The sequence below is a fragment of the Haemaphysalis longicornis genome, unplaced genomic scaffold (assembly GCF_048455015.1).
Source record: "Haemaphysalis longicornis isolate Haplotype H1 unplaced genomic scaffold, Haemaphysalis longicornis Haplotype H1 scaffold_6, whole genome shotgun sequence".
In the NCBI taxonomy this organism is placed as follows: Eukaryota; Metazoa; Arthropoda; class Arachnida; order Ixodida; family Ixodidae; genus Haemaphysalis; species Haemaphysalis longicornis.
In genome coordinates, this window is record NW_027526407.1 from 110,562,055 (window position 1) to 110,582,551 (window position 20,497).

General features: G+C 45.7%; 1 protein-coding gene across 3 annotated transcripts in view; it reads right to left on the minus strand.

Moving 5' to 3' along the window:
• LOC144141885 (uncharacterized) overlaps window positions 1-19,425 on the minus strand; it is a 38,479-nt gene extending 19,054 nt beyond the window's left edge. The window contains exons 1-4 of one of the 3 annotated variants that reach the window (XR_013316735.1): window positions 19,219-19,357; window positions 12,812-12,951; window positions 12,668-12,747; window positions 9,314-9,403 (exon numbers count right to left, since the gene is read on the minus strand). Coding sequence is in view for 2 of the 3 variants with exons in the window: in XM_077673359.1 (XP_077529485.1) it covers window positions 12,668-12,747; window positions 12,812-12,951; window positions 19,219-19,323 (325 nt within the window). In the remaining variant the exon portion in view is untranslated. Of the gene's footprint in view, window positions 1-9,313; window positions 9,404-12,667; window positions 12,748-12,811; window positions 12,952-19,218 lie in introns of those variants that run through there. The other 2 variants (XM_077673360.1, XM_077673359.1) reach the window with 2 other exon arrangements.
• Between the last annotated feature and the right edge of the window lie 1,072 nt (window positions 19,426-20,497).

A 20,497-nucleotide genomic window follows, 5' to 3' on the forward strand; every position in this document is an offset into this window, starting at 1 on the left:
TGCCCAGCGTACTCCGTCCTTCAAGTCTTTCACTGTCCAAGCTCACGGCCGATTGGTGAAAAGGAGGACAAGCGTGACGAAGAACAGAAATCTCTCTCTTGTGCAGCGCGTTTTGACTTCGCATCGAGTGACGTCGATGGTACCATCTCGAAAGAACTCTTGGGGGTACAGTTAAAAAGCATTGCTTTATGATAGAGGTGACGTTGGCGACAGAGGGAGGAGAAGGTAATAATACACATGACTTCTTTTCACTCTTTTCTTAGGGGCTAAAATGAACATTGTCGCACTAGTTCAAATTAGGCGAAGGAAATGTGCATGGCCTGGTCACGTAATTCAAATGAAGGACAAGAGGTGAACCATCCGTTTGGCAGACTGCATGCCAATAGACCACAAACGCGCTAGGAGCGGCCAAGAGCTCGTTGGTAAGATGATCAACGAAAATGGCGCGGAAGCCCAGCCTGAGCTGGCACTCGATGGGCGTGGCTGGAAATCTTAAGGAAAGGCTTTCGTCCTGAAATGGACAAAAACAGGATCATGATGATGATTATGATGATGATGATGATGACGATGATGCGGTTCTCATGCAATAAATGAAAATGTTTAAGTACTGTGCATGAACGCGAAATACTGACAAGTCAGAGATCGTACGTTAAGTAATGCCTTGCCCTTAGAATTTGTCTTACTCTATGAGCAATTTTTTGCGGGTACAGACGAAATAAATACGGATTTTTAGGTGCATGACTATAACGATACGAAGGACAGAAGCCTTTTTCTGTATCGGAATCTGTGAAGAATTGATGTACAAGCATTTGATGGTGGTAAATTATCTTTGAGGGGTATAGGATGGTACGAATGAGGTTCTCGATAGGTTGATTGAAAGTGTATTTCCATGCCACCACTGCTACAGAGGGAAAAGGTTAGGATTAGGTATTAGGTTTAGGTATCAGGATTAGGTATTTTTCATTTTTTGTTTACGTCATTGCCACACTCCCGAGGGCTATTTTCGTGATAGTTACCTTTAGCTCTTTTGAGTACAAGTGAAACGGTTCTGGCATATCATTTAAGCCATTTTAAATTTTGTCGTAAAAGGTAGTCGATAATGTTTTTAATTCGGTGATCCTTATAACGCGAGGAACGTAAGAGAGAACTTGAAAGCCATAGTGCGCGCGGACTAGACTGATTTGGATTGAACTGATATCCAAATTTTGGACTGATATATGTTAGTGTAGCTATACCGCACAATTAATGACACTGCAAAACCGGTCTAGGGCAAAATGAGGGCCGGTACAGTTGATAGGGTACCAGTCTCTGTTCCAAATAAGTCGGAGTAATTTGTACGACCAAAGGGAAACCTGAGGCTCTGTTTGGTAAAGTTTATGTGTCTAGTATAAAAGCACAGAAATACGGGAAAGTGATGTGTAACCAATGTCTTAATTACACCAACAGTAGAGGAAGTAAACAGTTTCACAGAAGGTGATCACGTAACGATTCAGAACTCCCTTGACCATACCTGGTGAAAATCACGGCTATAAGTTGTCGCGTGTGCAGGTTTGCCAGTTTTTCTAATACAAGTGGCCCGCCATCCTTAAGAAGACTGCCGTCATCTGAACATCACCAGTTGCTTTGCCCTGCTGAGGTGCTAAGAATATCTGCATCCGGATGAACTGCCATTGAAATGTGTACCTGGCAATGTTTAACACAAGAACATCATCTACCGAGGTGAGTCTAGAAGCGTTGTTTGAGGAATAGCACTACATAAATGAGATGTAATAGAGCTTATACAGGTAAGGAGGACCAGTGAAGCCTTTTGAGTGGTTGGAAATAGACATGTCCCATCTTACAATGGTCTTGTGGACGAACGAGCAGTGGGAGTTGGATTTATAGTCAACAAATGTACAGCTCGCTACAAAGAAAATTACTACAACATTATTACCCAATGGTAGCTGGTCTAGTGAATTGGCTTAATAAGCGGTACACAATCAAGGTGGTACAGGGGTACTCGCCTACATCAAACTCCATGACCAGATAGTTGAAGGCATCTGTGAAGAAGTTGAATCGGCAGTGAATACTGTAAAAACACAGTAGACCGTAGTTATGGGAGAATAAATGGTAAAGTAAATACACGCAGATTGAAGACAAGGCAGTAAGGGAACTGTGGTCTTTGTTGTCGAAATAACAGATGGGACTTATTAGTAGAATTCCTACGATTGGCTAATCTACACATCATGAATACCTGCTTCTCTAAAAAGGACAGCCGGAAGTTGACCTAGAAGAGCCCAAATAAAGAGCACAAAAATGAAATATACTTCACACTACGCGATAACTCTGGCGACGTTTATTATGTGGAAGGGCTCGAAAGGGATAGGCATAGTGACCACGGTATGGTAAGATCTTGAATTAGGCTACAAAGTAGGTGGGAGTGTAATTAGGTAGTACTAACAAAACTGTTCAATAAGTTAACAGTAAGACAGAAATTGAAAGAATTTAGGATCGCGCTGTAGAACCGATATTCAGCACTACCTGAGGCAGCAGACTTTACGACACAGAAACGCAGCGACAATCTTACACACGTTATCACGAAGTGCACAGTAGTAGACGGAGGTGCGATCGCTAGACAGAATACTGGTAAACCTTCCATGGAGACGGAATGTTCACTTAGGGAACGGCAAAGAACGTAAAATATCCGCCCCAGCTGACAGAATAGAACTAGTGGAGCTTTCGAAGTCAATCAATGAGCGTAGGAAAGTAGACATGCTGAAGTATATTGGGGCGAGGACTGCGCATGCTGTAAATCATGAAGCCAAACTGAAAGCAGTGATGAGGCGTCTAAGCATGACTAGAAATCAGATGTAGGCACACAAAGACAATGTCATCACAAATAGGGTTAAGATAGCTGTACTAGAGCAGTTCTATAGAGATCTGTACAGTCGTTTCCACATCCAGCATGACTTGTTACGAGGAAATTGTTCGGAGTAGCTGGAGATCCCGCCAGTAACGACCGAAGAAATTATGAAGGTTTTGAAAAAAAATGAGAAAACAAAGAATGATATTTTAGCATGTTTCTATTCGAGGCGGAGAGTGCTGGTTATCCGTAAGTGAATTTGGTGTTTGGTGAGAGTGGCTATGGAGCAATGATCGAGCTTTTGTAGAAGTGTATTATTTTCGTCATTCTAGCCGGGCGCTGTGGTGGTGCGGATCTTGAGGAGGGCCGCGAGTACTTCAGCTTGTGGGGTTTCTCTATCTGAATCAGAGTTGAGGGATCCAGAATAGTTGGAGCTATAAAAGTGCTGCATTGTGCGATGTATGCAGCCTGGAGATAATGTCGAAGTTGGGTATTGATGCCGCAACATTTGGGGCGATGCTGAGTGAGTATTGATTGCGCTTAGGTTCGGCGATGCTAGGGTCCAGTAGGTGTCATTTGAGAGACCAGGTACGGTGCATGCCGAGCTTTCTTTGCATCTGATCGCATGTTGTACCCCCTGGAGCCGGGCGAGTTTAAGAGGGTGGGCCTCAATAGTTTTTTGTAGGTGTGCTAATCTGGCGCGATCGGTGGGATTGTTTAAACGATCGCACCCTTCGCTCAATACTTTTATATGCCTCGAGGAGATGATGAAGGCGAGTGTCAACAACATCGCTTAGAGTTTCAGCGTAGAGGGGTCTGTCTTGAGTTGGTTTAGCTGCAAAGAGTTCGGCCGCTTAAGACGTCAGAGAGCTGGCGTAGATGTTCCCTGCTGGCGGGATCTTTTAAATTTCTATGCGGAACTAATGCCAGTTCGCAAGATATGCTGATGCGGTTTCGGTGCAAACTGGCGTATGGGTAGGGGGTCCAGTGCAAAAATAAAGTGATCGCTGTCGAGCGAATGCGGTCGGCTGTGCCAGCGTAAGGAATGAAACTTGCTGGACAGATAAATATTATGCATGGTATCGCATTGCACATTATTTCCCTAGCGGGTGGAGGTTGTCGAGTCACAATAATTAGTCAGGCGTTTGGTTTTGACAAGGTCCCACAGACGGCGGTATTTGGGTGAGGCGCGATGGTACCCCCACGCGAGATGGGTAGCGTTGAAGTCGCCAATGATTAGGAGAGGGCGATGCTATCCTGCTCGGATGCCATGACTAAAGAGGGAGTTGAAGTTTCGGGATATGGTTTCTGTAAACATTCAGTACGTTGAGGCGAAAGAATTTCCAAGCAGGAGGACTTAAAAAAATAAAATCGTGCGGAATGTTGGTTGCGGTAATGGGGGTGGATACAACCGAGACGTCGTGGTGCATGTGGGTATAAGTAAATGGTGCTGTTCGGAGATTGTGTGGTTGATAGCTCTTCAGTTTTACTTTGATCACTTCTCTATGAACCGCCATAATAGTGTTACTTGGGTGTGTTGTCAGTGGGTATAGTGCGGAGTTTCTTAACAAAATCACTGCATTTCCACTGCGAGACTAGAATACTAAATTACATTTCCTCATTGTCGGAATCAGAAGGGGGAGGGTTATTTCCTGCGCAGTTGGGGCTGCGTTGAAGTTTACTGTGAGCGCCCGCATGCAAGAGTGTATATCTTCGCGAAGACCTTTGATACCAGCTTGTAGGGCGCTCTGGGTGTTTAGTAGGGTGTGGTGTAAGTGAAGATATTCCTGCCCTTGATTAGATAAAGCCCATTCAATAGATCCGATGCGGTAAATATTATGTATATCGATATGAGTTTGAGGGTTTTCTGGTTACTGGGCTTTACGTTTACGGGGATGGGCTTAGGATGCTTCAAGTTTCATGTCGTCGGAAGGCATGGAGAGTGGGGGAGGTACGTGGTTACGGGTTCTGGCGAAAGTACTGAGGAGAGCGAAGCTTTGTCTTTGAGGAGGATATTTTCTAGCCGTACTAATGCACGCCGGCGAGTATGGCTTGTAATTGTTGAAGGAAGTTTACGGTATAGTGAGGCGCATTCGGTGGTAGGGGATTATTTGAAGGGAGGCGTCGGCGGTTCGCCTGTAAATGTTGAGGGTCTTGCTGCAGTTTGTGGTGGATCAGTGGGTGTTGCAGCCGTATTGCGTAGGTTGGTCATCAAGGCAGAAGACTATGTACTCTGGTATAACGATGAGTTATTCCGCCCTCCTGTTTGCAGATGTTTCCAAGGCGTTCACTGTACCCTCGAAAAGTTTCCTTGGTCTTCGGAACTCCAGGCGTTGCCCTCAGGTCCTTGGTGCGGGATCCGAGGTCCAGGACAGAATAATTGGCTGGGTGGTCATTCGGATTCTTGGCTGCTTTTCCTTGTTCTGATACTACCTGAGCGGACGACTGGGGTCGTTTTGGGGGTTAAAAGCGTCGCGGACAGTCCGCGGAGCCCGTAAGGTAAGGGCCCCCGCTCACTAGGCACCCGGGAGTTCGGGAGTAGTTCTCAGTGGGATTCGTAGTTCCACTACTGAAGCAGCGCGGAGGGAGCGGGGGGGGGGGGGGCTTTTGATGGCAGGGAACATATCTGGCGTGAGCCGAACTTGCCAGCACGCGGTCATGTTTACTTATTTCAGCGAAAAGGAATTGCACCGGTAGCGGCCGCCCTATAAAGCACTGACAAGGGCACTCGGTGGCCGACGAACAAGATTTCAACTATGTTAGAGAGTTAAGAATTTAACGTCACGTATTGGTAAGTCTGGGTTAGAGTTCAAAATACTGCCCAGTACTTGTTCTGACGCGAAGTCCTGGGGGACATTAAAGACAACTCCCGTGGTGGTATTAGCTGGTGCGGACACGTGACCGGCTACTTCGTGCAAGCATTAGGAATTTAATTCCGGCGTACCGGGTGCCGCGATCTTCTGACTGTGTGCTAATCAAGAGCTAACCAGCCACACAGTGTACCCAAATGTGATCTTCACGGTTAGGCGACACTCGTGCTTGGTCTTGGACTGCGTCAGCTACAGCTGCTGGCGCTATTCACTACCGTGCAGGTACTCCTCAAGGGCTACGTCTACGACGCATATGCGATAGCCAGGATTAACAGGCCCTAAATCACGCGCATTAACCCCATTATGGTGCACACCACTCAAACCGGAGAGGCAGAGAATGTGGAAATAGGGTTGGCGTTGTCGTACAGGCTGACGCCCATGATAACAGTCACACATTGTAAAATGGACGTTGAGACTTTCGCTCGTGGCCTTAGTTCATCAACCTCCCTCAAATGTTTGCTTCAAAATTTCCCAACCACCCCAAGCGAACTAATTTTGACCCCGGCTCATGCCGGCTTGTTTGGAAATAAGGCAGCCCACGTCGTCGCTCGAGGACTGGCAATCCTAGCGGGCCCCAGCCTCGTTCTCTACAATGGGGCCATATCTGCCAGGGACAGACGGATAAGTTACAACGACATTGACTGTCATTGCCCGCTCTCCCACTGCAACTACCCGCCTGTCCATTCTTAGGGCATCATCACACAAGAATGCACATAGAGACTGCACCCAACTCCCATTCTCCCCCACTGTACCCTAAGCCATGTCGGCCTGCCTTCTTGTCACTAACCCTCTACTTTCCTTTGACGAGCAGTGGAATGGAGTGCTAGGTAGCACTGACATGGGCACAAACTCTCCCTCGTGGATAGGGCTACGCTAATCGCCGCCCGGCTGGAGCCTACGGCCACCCTGACCCCTAAACCTACTGCAAATAATAAAGTTATCCCTCTCTCTCCCCGAGGGCGAAGCACTATTTTATATGAGACTTCAAGAGAGGCGAAGCCAGCTGCTCGAACGGTGAGAAGGCTTCTAGCCTGGCTTGGGTACATGCGCAGCTCCCGAGGTGTTCGAGGTCCACGCTCGTTCTTCTTGGAGTTTGAAAGGAGAACGTGATGTAAGGCACCCTGCTTTAGGGTTTCTTGCCGGTGGCGGATTATAGCCCACTTGGGCTGCTGGAGCTCTTCGGGGTCAATATCCTGTCCTTGCACGAGGTTTTCCGGTTTGGGTATTGCGCTGAGCGGCGATGCGCCGGAGCTGGGACGGCCGCTTGCAATGGTTGCGATGGCCAAGACAGCGGCGTCACTACGTCTGTCAGTTGCAGCGCAGCTGGTAGCGTGGCAGATTTGCAAAAGGCTCTAACTTATGGTTGGAGGGGGGGGTCCACGGCCACGGTTTTGGCGCCCTCGGAACGTGTGTGACCTTCTGGTTTTCGCGGTCCACGAAATGACAACGTGAATGCAAATTAGAAATGGAGAAAGTGGCCCAAAGGCGGAGGAGATGAGGAATGATATCGCATCGTGCGGCCGTTTAGCAAAACTTTCTGCTAAAGAGGAAATACTCCCTGCTTTGCCGATGTCACCGAGGAAACCACGTTCTCTGCCAGCCATTATGGATAATTAGAGACGTGGCTACGAGCGCGCGACTCTTTCCTGAGGCGACTTTCGGATTCCGCAACTGCTGCCTCGAGTCGATGACCAAGAGGTAGGGGAAGTCTACAATGTTGAGGAAGGCTTTGCATATACTACTCGCCGCGAAGAGGACGAAGATCCTTTCGATGCATATGAAGATCACTAGTGGAGAAACTCTGCAAATACACAATGATAATGAACGTTTACTGTCTCTGGCAACCCTCGACTAAAACAGGTCTTGCATTCAAGCTTTGCGCGTGAGTACAAGCATCCCTGAACTGATTTATCATTCCCTTAAAAATACCGGCGTGATGCTGGGCTGTTGGGCGCTCCTGTGTTCTCCCAGGAAATTGTTATCGATCGGCAGAATGCATCGCATCAATTGGTGGTCGCCACCGATACAAAATACCCCGTTCCGAAGCTGGCGTACAATATTTGTTGTTGATGTCGTCGTAGGCACTTCTCGAGACTCCCCCTCGTCCTCATTATCAGCTGCAACGAGTAAAGCTCTCTTCAAACATTTAAGAGACGGACAGCATTTCGGTAAACGAAATATCGACGTCGAAGAGCGTAAATTTTCTGCTAACGACCGTGTACGGTACGAAATGGCAGCTGAATGTCTGAACAGAGATTTTATCCGCTGTCTCTAGCGGACTTTTTTGCGTGTTTCCCTTGTGAACATCTGTCAACATTTTGAGATAGCCGCGGTGCCGCGGAAGCGTGTTTCCAAACGCTTCGCTGGACAGAGCACCCACGTGACATGTGGGATGTCACTGCGCGCGCTGTTCTTTTGGGCACCTCATAAAACGACCCCACCGTTTAGGCTCTGTAGACACGATGCCGCGTACTCAGTACTGGTGCTGATGGCTTGGGTTTGAGCCCGGGCACGTCTGTCTTTTTTTTTTGTTGCCTATTTTTTGGCTCAATGTAATTTTTTTCTGAACCAAAATCTACGCGTTGTTTTTTGTTAATAATTGTTACTTGGTATGTTTTAGGTCGCTTTAGGTTTGGAGAGCAGCCAATGGCCACGTTGAATTACCATCCTCCGTCGCGCGAACTGACATGTCACATGGGGGCTCTGTGCAGTGAAGCGTTTGGAAATACGCGTCCGGAATAGCTTTTTGAAATAAATACGGGCAATACATGGCGCCTATGGCCGGTAACTAAGTAGGAAAATACGTGTTGAATTAACAGATAATTTAAGATAAGTAACGAGTGATGACTTTATATACATATATGTACATTGGATGTGTACGACAAAGTGTACAATGGCAGTATTCTCCAGGAAGCAGAAACGATATACCTTATGTGCCGGGATCCTTTATATACCGAACAAGGAGGGCTTCATCATCATCATCACCAGCCCACTGCAGGGCAAAGGCCTCTCCCATTAATCTCCAATTACCCCGGTCATGTGCTAACTGCGACCAGTTTATCCCCGCAAACGTCTCGATCTCATTTGCGCCTCTAAATTTCTGCCACCCCCTGCAACGCTTGCCTTCTCTAGGGATCCACTCTGTTACCCTTAATGACCAACGGTTATCTTACTTTTTCATTACATGCCCTACCCACATCCGTTTCTTCTTCTTATTTTCTATAAGATGCCCTTAACACGCGTTTGTCCCCTGACCCACTCCGCTCTCTTCTTGTCCCTTAATGTTACACCTATCATCTTCCGCTCCATTGCCCGTTCAGTCGTTCTCAATTTAAATTGAATCATCTTATTAAGCCTCCAAGTTTCTGTCCCGTAGGTGAGAACTAGTAAGATGCAGCTGTCATACACTTTCGTGTTCAGGGACAGTGGTAGGCTGCCATGCATTATCTTACATTGTCTGCCTTATGCACAAGGGGGCAGAAAAACGATAAAATAGTTGCCTTTTTATAAGCACATTTTAATGACCTAATATTTCCAGAAAACACGTTCCAGGAGAGGCAAAAACCATTATTATACATTTGATGCACACGGCACACTGGAGCCAAGCACTTTTGGGGGCGGAGTGCTCGAATTGATGCGCTTGTCGAACAGACCTAACTTGTTTTGGGCTTTCGAATATTTGTTGATACGCCTAAAATAGAAATATGAGTTGCGATTAGTGGATATCAATTGTAAAACATCCTAGTTAAGCCGCCTCAAGACGTACATATATACATGTTTTTCTTGCGATGTATGGCGGAGAGAAGAGATGCGAGAAACGCCTTTTCACCGCTTACAAGCCGATAGATGCCGACACCCTCATACACTTCACTGTCACCATCGTGCAGCGATATCCCGTCAGAGGCATTTCTTGTGCGTATATTTACGTTCCACCAGAAGTGTACCATGAACGGGTAAGAGAAGATTCCGTCAAGCACGAAAAATATTTTTGGCGCGTGCGAGGAGTGATATCACAACTGAAAGCTATTCTATGAAGCTCATGAAGGTGGACGTATCGTTAGTAGCTGTCGTTTGCTTATAGAGTTAAAACTTTCTACACAATTCCCTGCGATGGTCTTTGCTAAACATGAAGCAAAATTGGCTAAGGCGCCCAACCGCGTTCTATGTGTGCTGAAAAATGCTGCTTGACTGTTTTTTTTGACATTCTATACCGCTCGTCTGCTATAGTCGAAGTGTAGTCTGACTCCCACTACATATCGTTCACCTTTCTGTATAGCGTGTTATAATAACACTACAGAAAAGAAAAAAAAGGCGTCTCCTTGCGTCGCCTCTAACAACCGATAAAAATAACGTACAATTTTACAGGTTTATGACTTAGGAGGACTGCAGCAGGGTTATTCTATTGCCTCTTTAGGATCGACAAAGTCATGTTGGGGAAAGCGATGTCTAGGACGTTTCCTGTGCGTTTAGGAGGTAGTAAAGCATTTGCCGTATCAGGGCAATCAGCATACGTTAATCAGCTCAGGTGCTTTGTTAAAATTCCAAACATTTTCCATTGGGTTTTATAAGTGCTCGTTACGTTGAAATTGCCAACAAGGCTGTTCTCGCAAAGGTCTATAGTTCCTGAGAAGTGCTGAAAAACAAACGTGAATGGAGGAATTCGTACGCTACGATAAAGAAAATACATGTCAATCAGCAATCTTTTCCCGCGTTTAGCCTTTGCTTCGACCCAAATGCGTTCGTTCTCAAATTCTAAGTAAGGACCGCAAAACGTGGACATGGATTTTAACAGAGAGGTTGAAGCTCCCCCACCGTACTTTTTGCAGGTGTGTTCTTAATTCTTGTCGTTGTGGAAGATAGTCTACTCGTAGGGGAATTAATCTGTGGAAGAAATGTGGTCCGACTACCAGGTCTCGGTAATTCACGCCATAATTTAAAGCAATAGCAATACCAAAGACCTGTTGCGCTTTTGTACGTAGGACTCAAGTGCTAAGGTATTAAAAGAAATACTCAAAGAATATTTATGTTGGTGGGTCTTCAGCACACGGTCTTCCGTCACGATACCATCCAATTGGAGAATAAGCGCTCTCTAGGCCATACTTCAGATACTCTAAAAGGTGAAGACCCAAATGGCTCACAATCAGCGTGACTTGAAGGGTGCAAACACCATTCTTATCTTTGCCAATAGCCGTGACAAATTTTTCACAGTAGACACACAGGTATTCGCGTCTTAGTGGACGCAAACAAGAGTTTCTTGAGAGGGGGTCGGGGTTGGCGGGGAACGATCATTAGCTGACTGTTTTTTTCTCCCTGGCAGAAGCGCCCTGGAGGTGATCGCGCCCTTCCCTTTTCTACAAGCTACCGGGGCGGGGCGGGGCGGGGTCCACGCGGAAGCGCCATCAAAGCCACTGGGCGAGGATGTATGGTCGGTGGGTAAGGATGTAATGTCTGTACCAAAAAACCTTTGTCTAGGAGGTGCTAGCACTGCGCAGTGGCGTCACGGTGTCCGACGGACCATGGCGTCCCACGGTGTCCCGGCCGCTTGTACTTCCGATTGCCTTTGTCGCAACCATTCAAAGACGGGCGATTTCCTGAAGTAGCTGGCTTTGCGCATCGGTTAGGAACAAAATGCCCTCCACCGCGTTGACAAAAAGTTTATTCATTCTGCACGGTTGGCTTCCAAGGTAGTCCGAGCAGGGGAAGAATGCCACGTGGCCGGGAGCCACGCAGAAGGAGGCAGAAGCTGATGTAGCAGCCACCTGGACGGAGTTCTCGTCGATTTTGGCGGGTGGTGTCAATTTCTGACAAATGTTGCAGTGTAAATATTGCAGTGTAATGCGTGCACACGTTGTGTGCACGCGTTTGCCGCACGAAGCACAGCGTAACATTTGTTGCTTTGCTGTGACAGGCTGCACACAGGATATTGAAGTAGCCTCTTCCCAGCCTATTGGTGACCTCGATTCTGCAGCCGCCGGCCTCCCTCGATTCCGCAAACAGGAACACAGATTATAAACACCCAAGGCGGATGGCGGAACATCACTCACTGGCTGAATTGGGTGCTTAGGAGTCGATCGGAAGTGTATATGTGTGTTTTGTTAGGATATTTTTTTTGTGAATTGGCCAATATTTGTAGGAGCGAGGGGTGTGCTTAGTTGTTCCATGCGCCACCTAGCACCACATTTCTTGTTTGCATTCTAAGAAAATAAATTAATACATTTTTTCTCATTTCATTGAAAGAAACTTTAGGGTTCGGTGGTGGCAAATTGTAAGCTGAAGGTTTCCCCTCTGAAGGCATAATAAAACAAGGGTACAACAGAGAACAACCCATGGCACGGCCCATGATGATGATGATGATGATTAGTGGCTTTCCCTTTGAATCGGGGCGTCGGTTGTCAGCAACCGACTTGCCTGTTTTATTACGTTTACTTGCCCTACTCCCAGCTAACCTATAGATTTGCTTCCTCCCTCCCATCTCTCCCTCTTTTCTGTTTTAAACTCATCGCCCCCACCCCCCTTATTTTCTCCCTTCGCTGTTCTAAATTCTCGTGCCATGCACGGGACAATCCGCGCCATGCACGGAACAATTAGTAATTAATACAAACCAGCGGAATGCACGGAACAATTGTCCGGAGACCTGCGACAAATATTTGTTTGTAAAACCCAGCGGAATCGTTTTTGTAATGTTGCACAACCTACGTTTTCCCTAGAAATATATAGGGGTCATTTAACAAATTTGGCGTAAGAAGGGAAATAGTAATATATGACCGCTCAAAATGCATTACCACGACGGTTTGCCTTAACTAGGTTTTGCCATGTTGCCTTGGCTATGTTTTCAATGTAAATTATTAAGAACTTCCTCAGCAAACTGAGGTATTTTTTAGTTTTATTTATTACGTGTTTGATTGTATTTGTAAGGCAGTTGCATAAAATAAGGTAATAAAGATCTTTTGTGTACCTTTTGATTTTAGGCTCATCGCTGTTGGGTGGTGTCTTGAATCGTACTCCTCAAAAGACCCTGTGAGAGTTTCAAAGCGCCTGCAGAAATTTTGGTCATTTCAGCAAAATTAGTGAACAAAAATACTTAATCATGCAAACTTACTTTTCAGTTCCTTTAATAAACATGCGCACAAATGTTACGTGCGTGCCTTTTATTTTTTTCTTTCTGTCTACCTTGCACTTTATCTTAGCATCTCCAGATGTGCCACGAAGTGTCCAAATGGGGCCGCTTCCGCTGTAAAACTGCAAAACAGCTTTCCATTCAATATTGAAGAAGGTTACATGATCAACGTAACAAATCACAAATTATTGCCACATATATTTCTCCCCATTTGCGTAGAAAGTGAGGCAGTTTGTTCTGTTCACACTGTTTGCTCTTTCCTATACAGCACAAGCCGGCAATATAGAAAAATTTCAGGAAATGTGATTGCTTCTTTGAAATTGTAAAAACAACTTTTTTAAATATTAAAATGAATCATTATTTTAGGTAAATGGCACGGTCCTATAAAGCACGTTTGTAAAAAAACTGATTTACGCGGAATTTTTTGTTACCCTTTATAGACTTTAGTATAAACAGTTCCTCATATTAAAGGTGGGAGAGCCCACACAACAGGAACGAGAGTTGAAGAAACAGGGGCGACATGGTACAAACGCGAAACTATTTGTTTATTAAAAAGAAACACAAATATATACTTGAAACTTATCATGTACGTTTATCTCGCCCAAGGTATAACTGATTTATTGATTGTAGCGTTTAACGCGCCGACACAATGCAGGCGCCGAGGCGCGCTGTAGTGGAGGGCCCCGGATTAATTTTGACCACCTGGGGATGTTTACGTGCGCCTGAATCTCGTACACGCTGGCGTGTTTGCTTTTCGCCTACATCAGAAGACCGGCCGCCGCGTCCAGTAATCAAACCCACGACCTCGTTCTATGACACGCAATGCCTTAGCCACTTAGGCAACGCGGCGGGTGCCCCAGATAAAAGCATGAAAGTCACTTTTTATGGGGTATAAATACATACCGCGCTACAGGTGAGAAAATAAGGGTAAGGAAGTTAAAAGAGCGAAACCCTAACACACCAATTGACGGCTACGATGGCAAGAGATAACAATATTCTTTGTAATGAAAATTGACGGGGCACTAATACATCCAACGCTAGACGTATTAACGGGAAATGCTTCTATCACCTCTCGAGTGCTTTTATCTCGATGCTGAGTCAAAACGGTGGTTTCGCAAAAGATAGGTGACCACGAATGCGTGGTGCAGTGTTCCCATAGTTGGGAGCCCAGCATTGATTTTGCTGTGTTTTTATGTTCTTGTGGACGTACGCTTACGCATCGCACAACTTTTTCTCCTTATATGTGTCGCCGCACGACATCGATATCAGGCAAAAAACGGACCTTGCACAACGCACAAAAGGGGTGGTAATGCAGCATGTGTTCTGCAACGTGTGTTGTTTATCTGATGCCGATGTCATGTGGAAATACCATCATCACCAGCCTCTCTACACCCACTTCATTGCAAAGGTCTCTCCTATTATTTTTCAATTACCTGGTCCTACGCTAACTGCAACCAATTTATGCACGAAAACGTCTTGAGTTCACCTTCCCCTCTAACTTTTTGCCGCTCCATGCCAGGCTTGCTTTCTCTAGGGATCCCCTCAGTTACCCTAATGACTAACGGTTATCTTGCATTCGCATTAAGTGCCCTGCCCACGTTCATTTCGTTTTTTTAATTTCTTCTAATATGTCCTTAGCACGCGTTTGTTCCCTGACCCGCTGCACGTTCTTCTTGTTCCTTCATGTTACGCCTATCATCTTCCATTCCATTGGCGCTGAGTCGTCCTCAGTTTAAGTTGAACCCTCTTAGTGAGCCCCCAAGTTTCTGCTTCGTAGGTGAGTACCTGTAAGATGCAGCTATCACACACTTCTTAAGGGACAATGGTAGGCTGCCGTTCAATATCTGCCAATGACTGAAGAATGCACTCCAACCCCATTCCTATTCTTCGAACAATCTCTGCCTCATGGTTGGGATCCGGGGCCACTACTTGGCCTAAGTAGATATATTCGCTGACCGCTTCCATGGCCTCGCCCCCTATCCCAAACGGCTGTGCTCTCCCGAGGTTACTGATCAGTACTTTAGTTGTCTGCATATTATTTTTTGGCCAACGGTTCTACTCTGTCCAGTGTGGTAACCATGCTTTGCAATTCTTCCCCCGAGTTACATAACAAGGCAACGTCATCAGCAAATCTGAGGTTACTGAATGACAGCTGAGGTTTCTACCAAGTAAAATGCTTTCTCATAATCTATGAGGGCTATATTTAGGAGTTTAGTATACTCCGAGCACTTCTCTATTACCTGATTGATCGTGGGAATATGGTCTATTGTTTATAGATTTTACGAAACGCAGCTTCATCCTTAGGTTGACAGAAAACTATGGTTGCAGAAATTCTGTTAGCGATTACCTTGGTAAGTACATTGTGGACGACTGACAGAAAGCTGATCGGACTGTATTTTTTAAGTCCTTCATGTCACCTGTCTTACGGATAATTATGATGTTCGAGTTCTTCCTGATTCCGGTGCACTCGCGGTCATACGGCATTGTGTGTACAGGTTTGCCAGTTTTACTAGTACGATGTGCCAGCCGTTCTTCAGGAAGTCTGGTGTTATCTGATATTTACCAGGTGTTTGCCCCCTTTCATTTCTTTCAAAGCCTTCCCTACTTCTTCTGCCGTTACTGGTTGGAAGTCTATGTCCTCTGAACTACTTTCTCTTTCGGCATTATCCTCAATGTCCCGGCTACAGCACAGCCCTCTAGAGAAATCCTCGGCTACTTTTGACTATTTTATGCCTATTTGTGATGAAATTGACTTGCTGGTCTTTAAGTGCATACATGGGATTTTTCACCACACCAAGACGCCTCTTTACTGCTTTCACGCGGCCTTCTTTCTTTATAGCATACTCGATCCTCTGCATATTATACTTCCGTATGTGAGCTGTCTTACGCTTCTTGAGTAACTTCGAAAGCTTCACTAGTTCAATTCTGTCAGCTGGGGTGGAGATCGTCATGGCTTTTCGTTTCCTAATTAGATCTTTCGTCTCCTGGGAAATTTGGCCAGTATCCTATCTGGCCATCGTGAATCCCTCTTCTTCTGCACACCCCATGATAATGCGTGTAAGATTGTCGCTGGCTTCCTGTATCGTAAACTCTGCTTCCTCGATAAGAGCTGAATATCGGTTCTGCAGCAGCATCCCGAATTCTTAAACTTACGCCCCACTGTCAGATCATTGATCAGCTTCTTTCTTATTAGCTTGTTGCCGTGGCCACACCTATGGGTGGCCACACCTATGTAGGACCAGTAGGGGGATTCCCCAGCATACGCCTACAAGAACACAAAAACGCTGCAAAATCTAAACAGGGCTCCCAACTATGGGAATACTGCACCACGCGTGGGTGTTCATCCATCTTCTGAGATACGGCCGTTTAGTCGCGGAATTGATATAAAGCCACTCCATAGCTGATAGGAGCATTATACATTAGATGGTTCGGCGATAGATGTGTTAGTGCCCCGTCAATTTTCTTAACAGAGAAAGAATACGTGTGACGTAAAGAAGCAAGGGGAATTTGGAGCCAATGGCCGCTAGCGTAGCCACCTGTGTTGCAATCAATACGCACGCTTCGGTTTCGGAGAAGTGCGCAGGCCTAACAACGGTCCGCCTTTTTTTATTCGGGTTATATGCAAGTCGCTGAAGGAAGCGTGGTTAACATGTCCTTAGCGGGTCCTCCATCATTACATTTCTGTCAGCGTGACAAGCGTGATGGATCCAGGATCTTTTCTATCGTCGTCTACGATCGAAAGAGCATCTAGGCTTTGTACCCCGGCCCAAAACGCCTGACAGAGCTGCCCGCTGGAACGACTTGTATTATTAGAGAACTTTTGTTGTCAAACTGTAGAATCAAAGACATTCCTAGCATTAGCGTTTCAGGGGTACTTTACGAGACCTCGGTCTAATCAGTTTGTGCCCAGGATGAAGTGAACCGTATTGTTGATATGTAAAACTGCAAATAGGGCGTTTTTGTTGCTGCGTTTTGCGTAGTTCACGTGTGGCTGAGTGCGTTAGCAGCCTTGTAAGCAAGTGTTACTCTTTTTTCTCGCTTCCCGTGTCCGGTGTCGCCCACAGGGGCACCCACGTAATATAATTGTGGTCGCCCTGCCTGTACGTTTGATACCTTTATCTTAGACGGTGTGTTTGTTTAACAAAACTTTGAGTACGCGTGAATTCTTTGTACGTACAGCGCCTTCCACGCTCATGCATACGCACGGGCTGACCGAACTTGCAAAATCTAAGAGGTGTTTGCCGCAAGCATAGTTGGAGCAACCGAAAGTGGGGTATGACAGGTATACCTGAAAGTTGACCTTTCGTTTTCGGTTCTCAAAAACGCGGGGTCTACAGGAGGCGTAAGGTATGAAAATGATGCGCGCGCTTTATGGACAGTGGCTCTTCATCAGCGTATGCTTCACTTTATTTGTGAATGCGTTCGTTTAAGATACAATAATGCATGACGCGCCAGAAACGCCTAACATAAACCTAAATCTTCATTCCAACCGTAAAAACAGTTAAAAAAAGTTTGTTTTTAAAATGTAAAGAAGCATCTCTTCGGGGACACTCTGACTCAGCGCGAATTCAAATTGAACCATTCTGAGGCCTTCCAAAAAGCGCTGACAATTATGTACAAACTGTGAGATTTCGCTTGGTAAAGGGAAGATTCGCTTTTCAGGACGCTTTGAATCGACACCGCAGCATCCGCGGCTTTATCGGCTATGACTCCTTAACCACAAGGCAGAATAATATTGGGGAAGGTGTTTTTAACGTGACAGTGTTTTATGACGAGGTACAGCAATACCTCACCGACGTCATGACAGTCACGGAAATGACATAAAACGTTTCACTGACGCAGAGGCGCCAGAATTGGAGCCCACGATCACTGTGGCCGCAAGAGAAGGTGTAAAACACTCTGCCCACTGGGCTATGATTTCCAAACAGCATGACCTCGCGAAAGCGTCTCTTATCCTTCTCTATTCAGATGGTGCTGCCGTCTGGCGGAGATGAAGCAAAGTAGTGAGTCATGACTAATAGAAGTGCCGACAGTTGGCCACTCGATGGAGCACCGTATAGCAGCTCCGGGTGTGATGTCCTCATTAACAGGTGGAGGAATAATTCCTCCACTGTGGCGCCCTGTAAGAAAACTGTTGCATTACCGCAAAAAGACAACGACGCACACTGGCGAATGTCGCTCTCCTGACTGATCTGTTGTGATGACAGACGCCAGCGTGAAGCGCAATGCGTTCACGCTTTCGCGGACCAAGCTAGGAACCCTGCCTCTTCCTTTCCACAAGCTGAGCTCATCGCAGCGCAGGTGTTTGTCACACACGCCATAGACCAGTGCCGAATAGGTCGAATCTTTGCCGACGCTACCCGCCACCAGGACGTTGATCGCCAAGAACACGCACAGAACTACTGCAGACCCAAAAATCATGCTCCTTTCAGTGAAGAGAACCGGGACTTCACCAAATGATTCGCTGACCACCACTTTAGTTTCTTCCGTTCAGTTTGTGAGTCTATTAGGTGTCCATCGTATTCACCTGTAATCCAGTCTCAAACGTTGATGCGTCCAGCGGTCCCCACTGGCGAAACATAAATAGCGATGTGCAAGTTCATATCAATGCAAAATTAACCCAAGTGCTCCTGTGAAGGCACATTTCACTTGCGTGTTTTACCGATTCCAATGAAATACGGATTAACCAGATTTTTTCTGCTAGTAAAGGGAGCGGAATATCAGGAGGAGAGCGCCCACTTTTAGACAATTTGATCCTTAATTCGCCACAGTAATGCAGTATATTTCACCCCCTAAGTACGTATATCTACAAAAGTGTGCATGCAATCCGCATATTTTCAGATGAACTTGATTTTCGTTTTTATCCTTCGTTATTATATACCCGAACTACTCGCAGAACGGATCACGCAATCTTCAAAGCTTCGACCTCCTGAGCTTCAACCTTACTGCATTATAAACCTATGCTTTGCATAGCCATGACTACACGGGTCAATTTGATGTTCAGGAATACATACTAACATCAGTATTTGTGATGACGAAAAGGTCACACCTTAACCTCACTCTTATCTTGAATATGGCTCAATGTGAAGCATTTCCTTGATTCGGAGTTTTAGAATTTTGTGAAATGTAAGTTGTTTTCAGGCATATAAGCAGCCTAGATCAACTGTAAATAACTAGGATTCACGGCGCAAACACGCGTGCGCGAACAATGAGCAACTTTGGTTCTAGGAACAGGTTTCGCAAATATCACATTCAAGGAAAACTAGTGAAGTCAAGCTTAACACTGTACCTTGTACCTGTAGTGTTTATTACTGTACAGGTTTATAACATTGTCGATCGTTGTTGCCGTATTATAGCGTTTCAATCACAAGCCATTGAAATAAACTTGCCTGTTTAATGTCAAGAGGGGCAACACCATCCTTTGAGCATTTGGAAGATCTTCCAACATTTGCACAGCAAAACATCAACGCGACCTGCAGCAATGATACGTACATTGTGGGATCCGGGGAGTAGTGTTGTCAACCAGATGCTACTGAGGGTATAAAGCAGGGAGAAACTGAACAGGAAAATGGTCTGTTGAGGGGAAGCGTTTTCAATTTCTCTTTGAGTTATTTCTCACAATTTATTTACCGAAATAGAAAACGCACTGTATCATCAAAAAGTGTCCGGCCATTTGACGGAATGGATTGTTTTGAGAATTTTGAGAAGGTTGAAGGTCTGAATTTAACAAAGACTTTATATACAATGAGAACGAAGACATAGTGTTTTAAAAAGAAATGCGACGGGACACAGGGGCTATTGCGCAGCTTTTTTGATCATCGTTATCTGCCGGTAAAAGATTGTTATTAGAAGCGTTATGTTTGGGGTATTAGGCAAAGGGCGCCTTTCACAAACGATTGAAAAGTTCGTTCTCTCCTTAGGTAAATAGAATTTTTTTTGAGTTCGAGGTTGCAGGGATGGAAGTAGTCGCATGAATTTGAAATTACGTTGTGGTTTTCAATGAAAATAGATTCGTTAACGACAACAACCTAAAAGCTTCTTAAGCATTGATTGACAATGTTTTAGCAACACCTTTGAGCGCACGCCAACTCAATCAAAGAACACCCGGCTTGCCCAGCGCGTTTCTCCGTCCGTTACGAAACTAGGTTCTCTTTCTGCAACAGCGTGGGCCGTGGCTCTGGTCCTCTACAAAAGAACTGCGGCGACCACCCTCGGAAGCTTTTCCAAGCATCTGAGGTTCCTGAGTGGGCGAACTGCCTAGTTGATAAAACTGCAATATTTGAAATTATGCATTGATTATTCAGCATCGTAGCATAGCGGGTATTTTTGAAATACGCGCAAGTTGTAATTCTCTCCTGGTAGCGCGATTCGTCAGCATGCGGCATGTTGAAGACGTATGACAATACAGGGTTCATTTCACATTTATCGAATGATTCTGTAACGTGCGGCGGAATATTGGTGTTATTTATTACAACTCTGACGAACTGTTTTTCTTGTGATACTTCACCACGTGAACGCACATCACACAACGCTATTTTTGAAGTATGCGCAAGTTGTAATTCTCTCCTGGTAGCGCGACTCGTCAGCATGCGGCATGTTGAAGACGTATCACAATACAGGGTTCATTTCACATTTGTCGAATGGTTCTCTAATGGGGCGGAATATTGG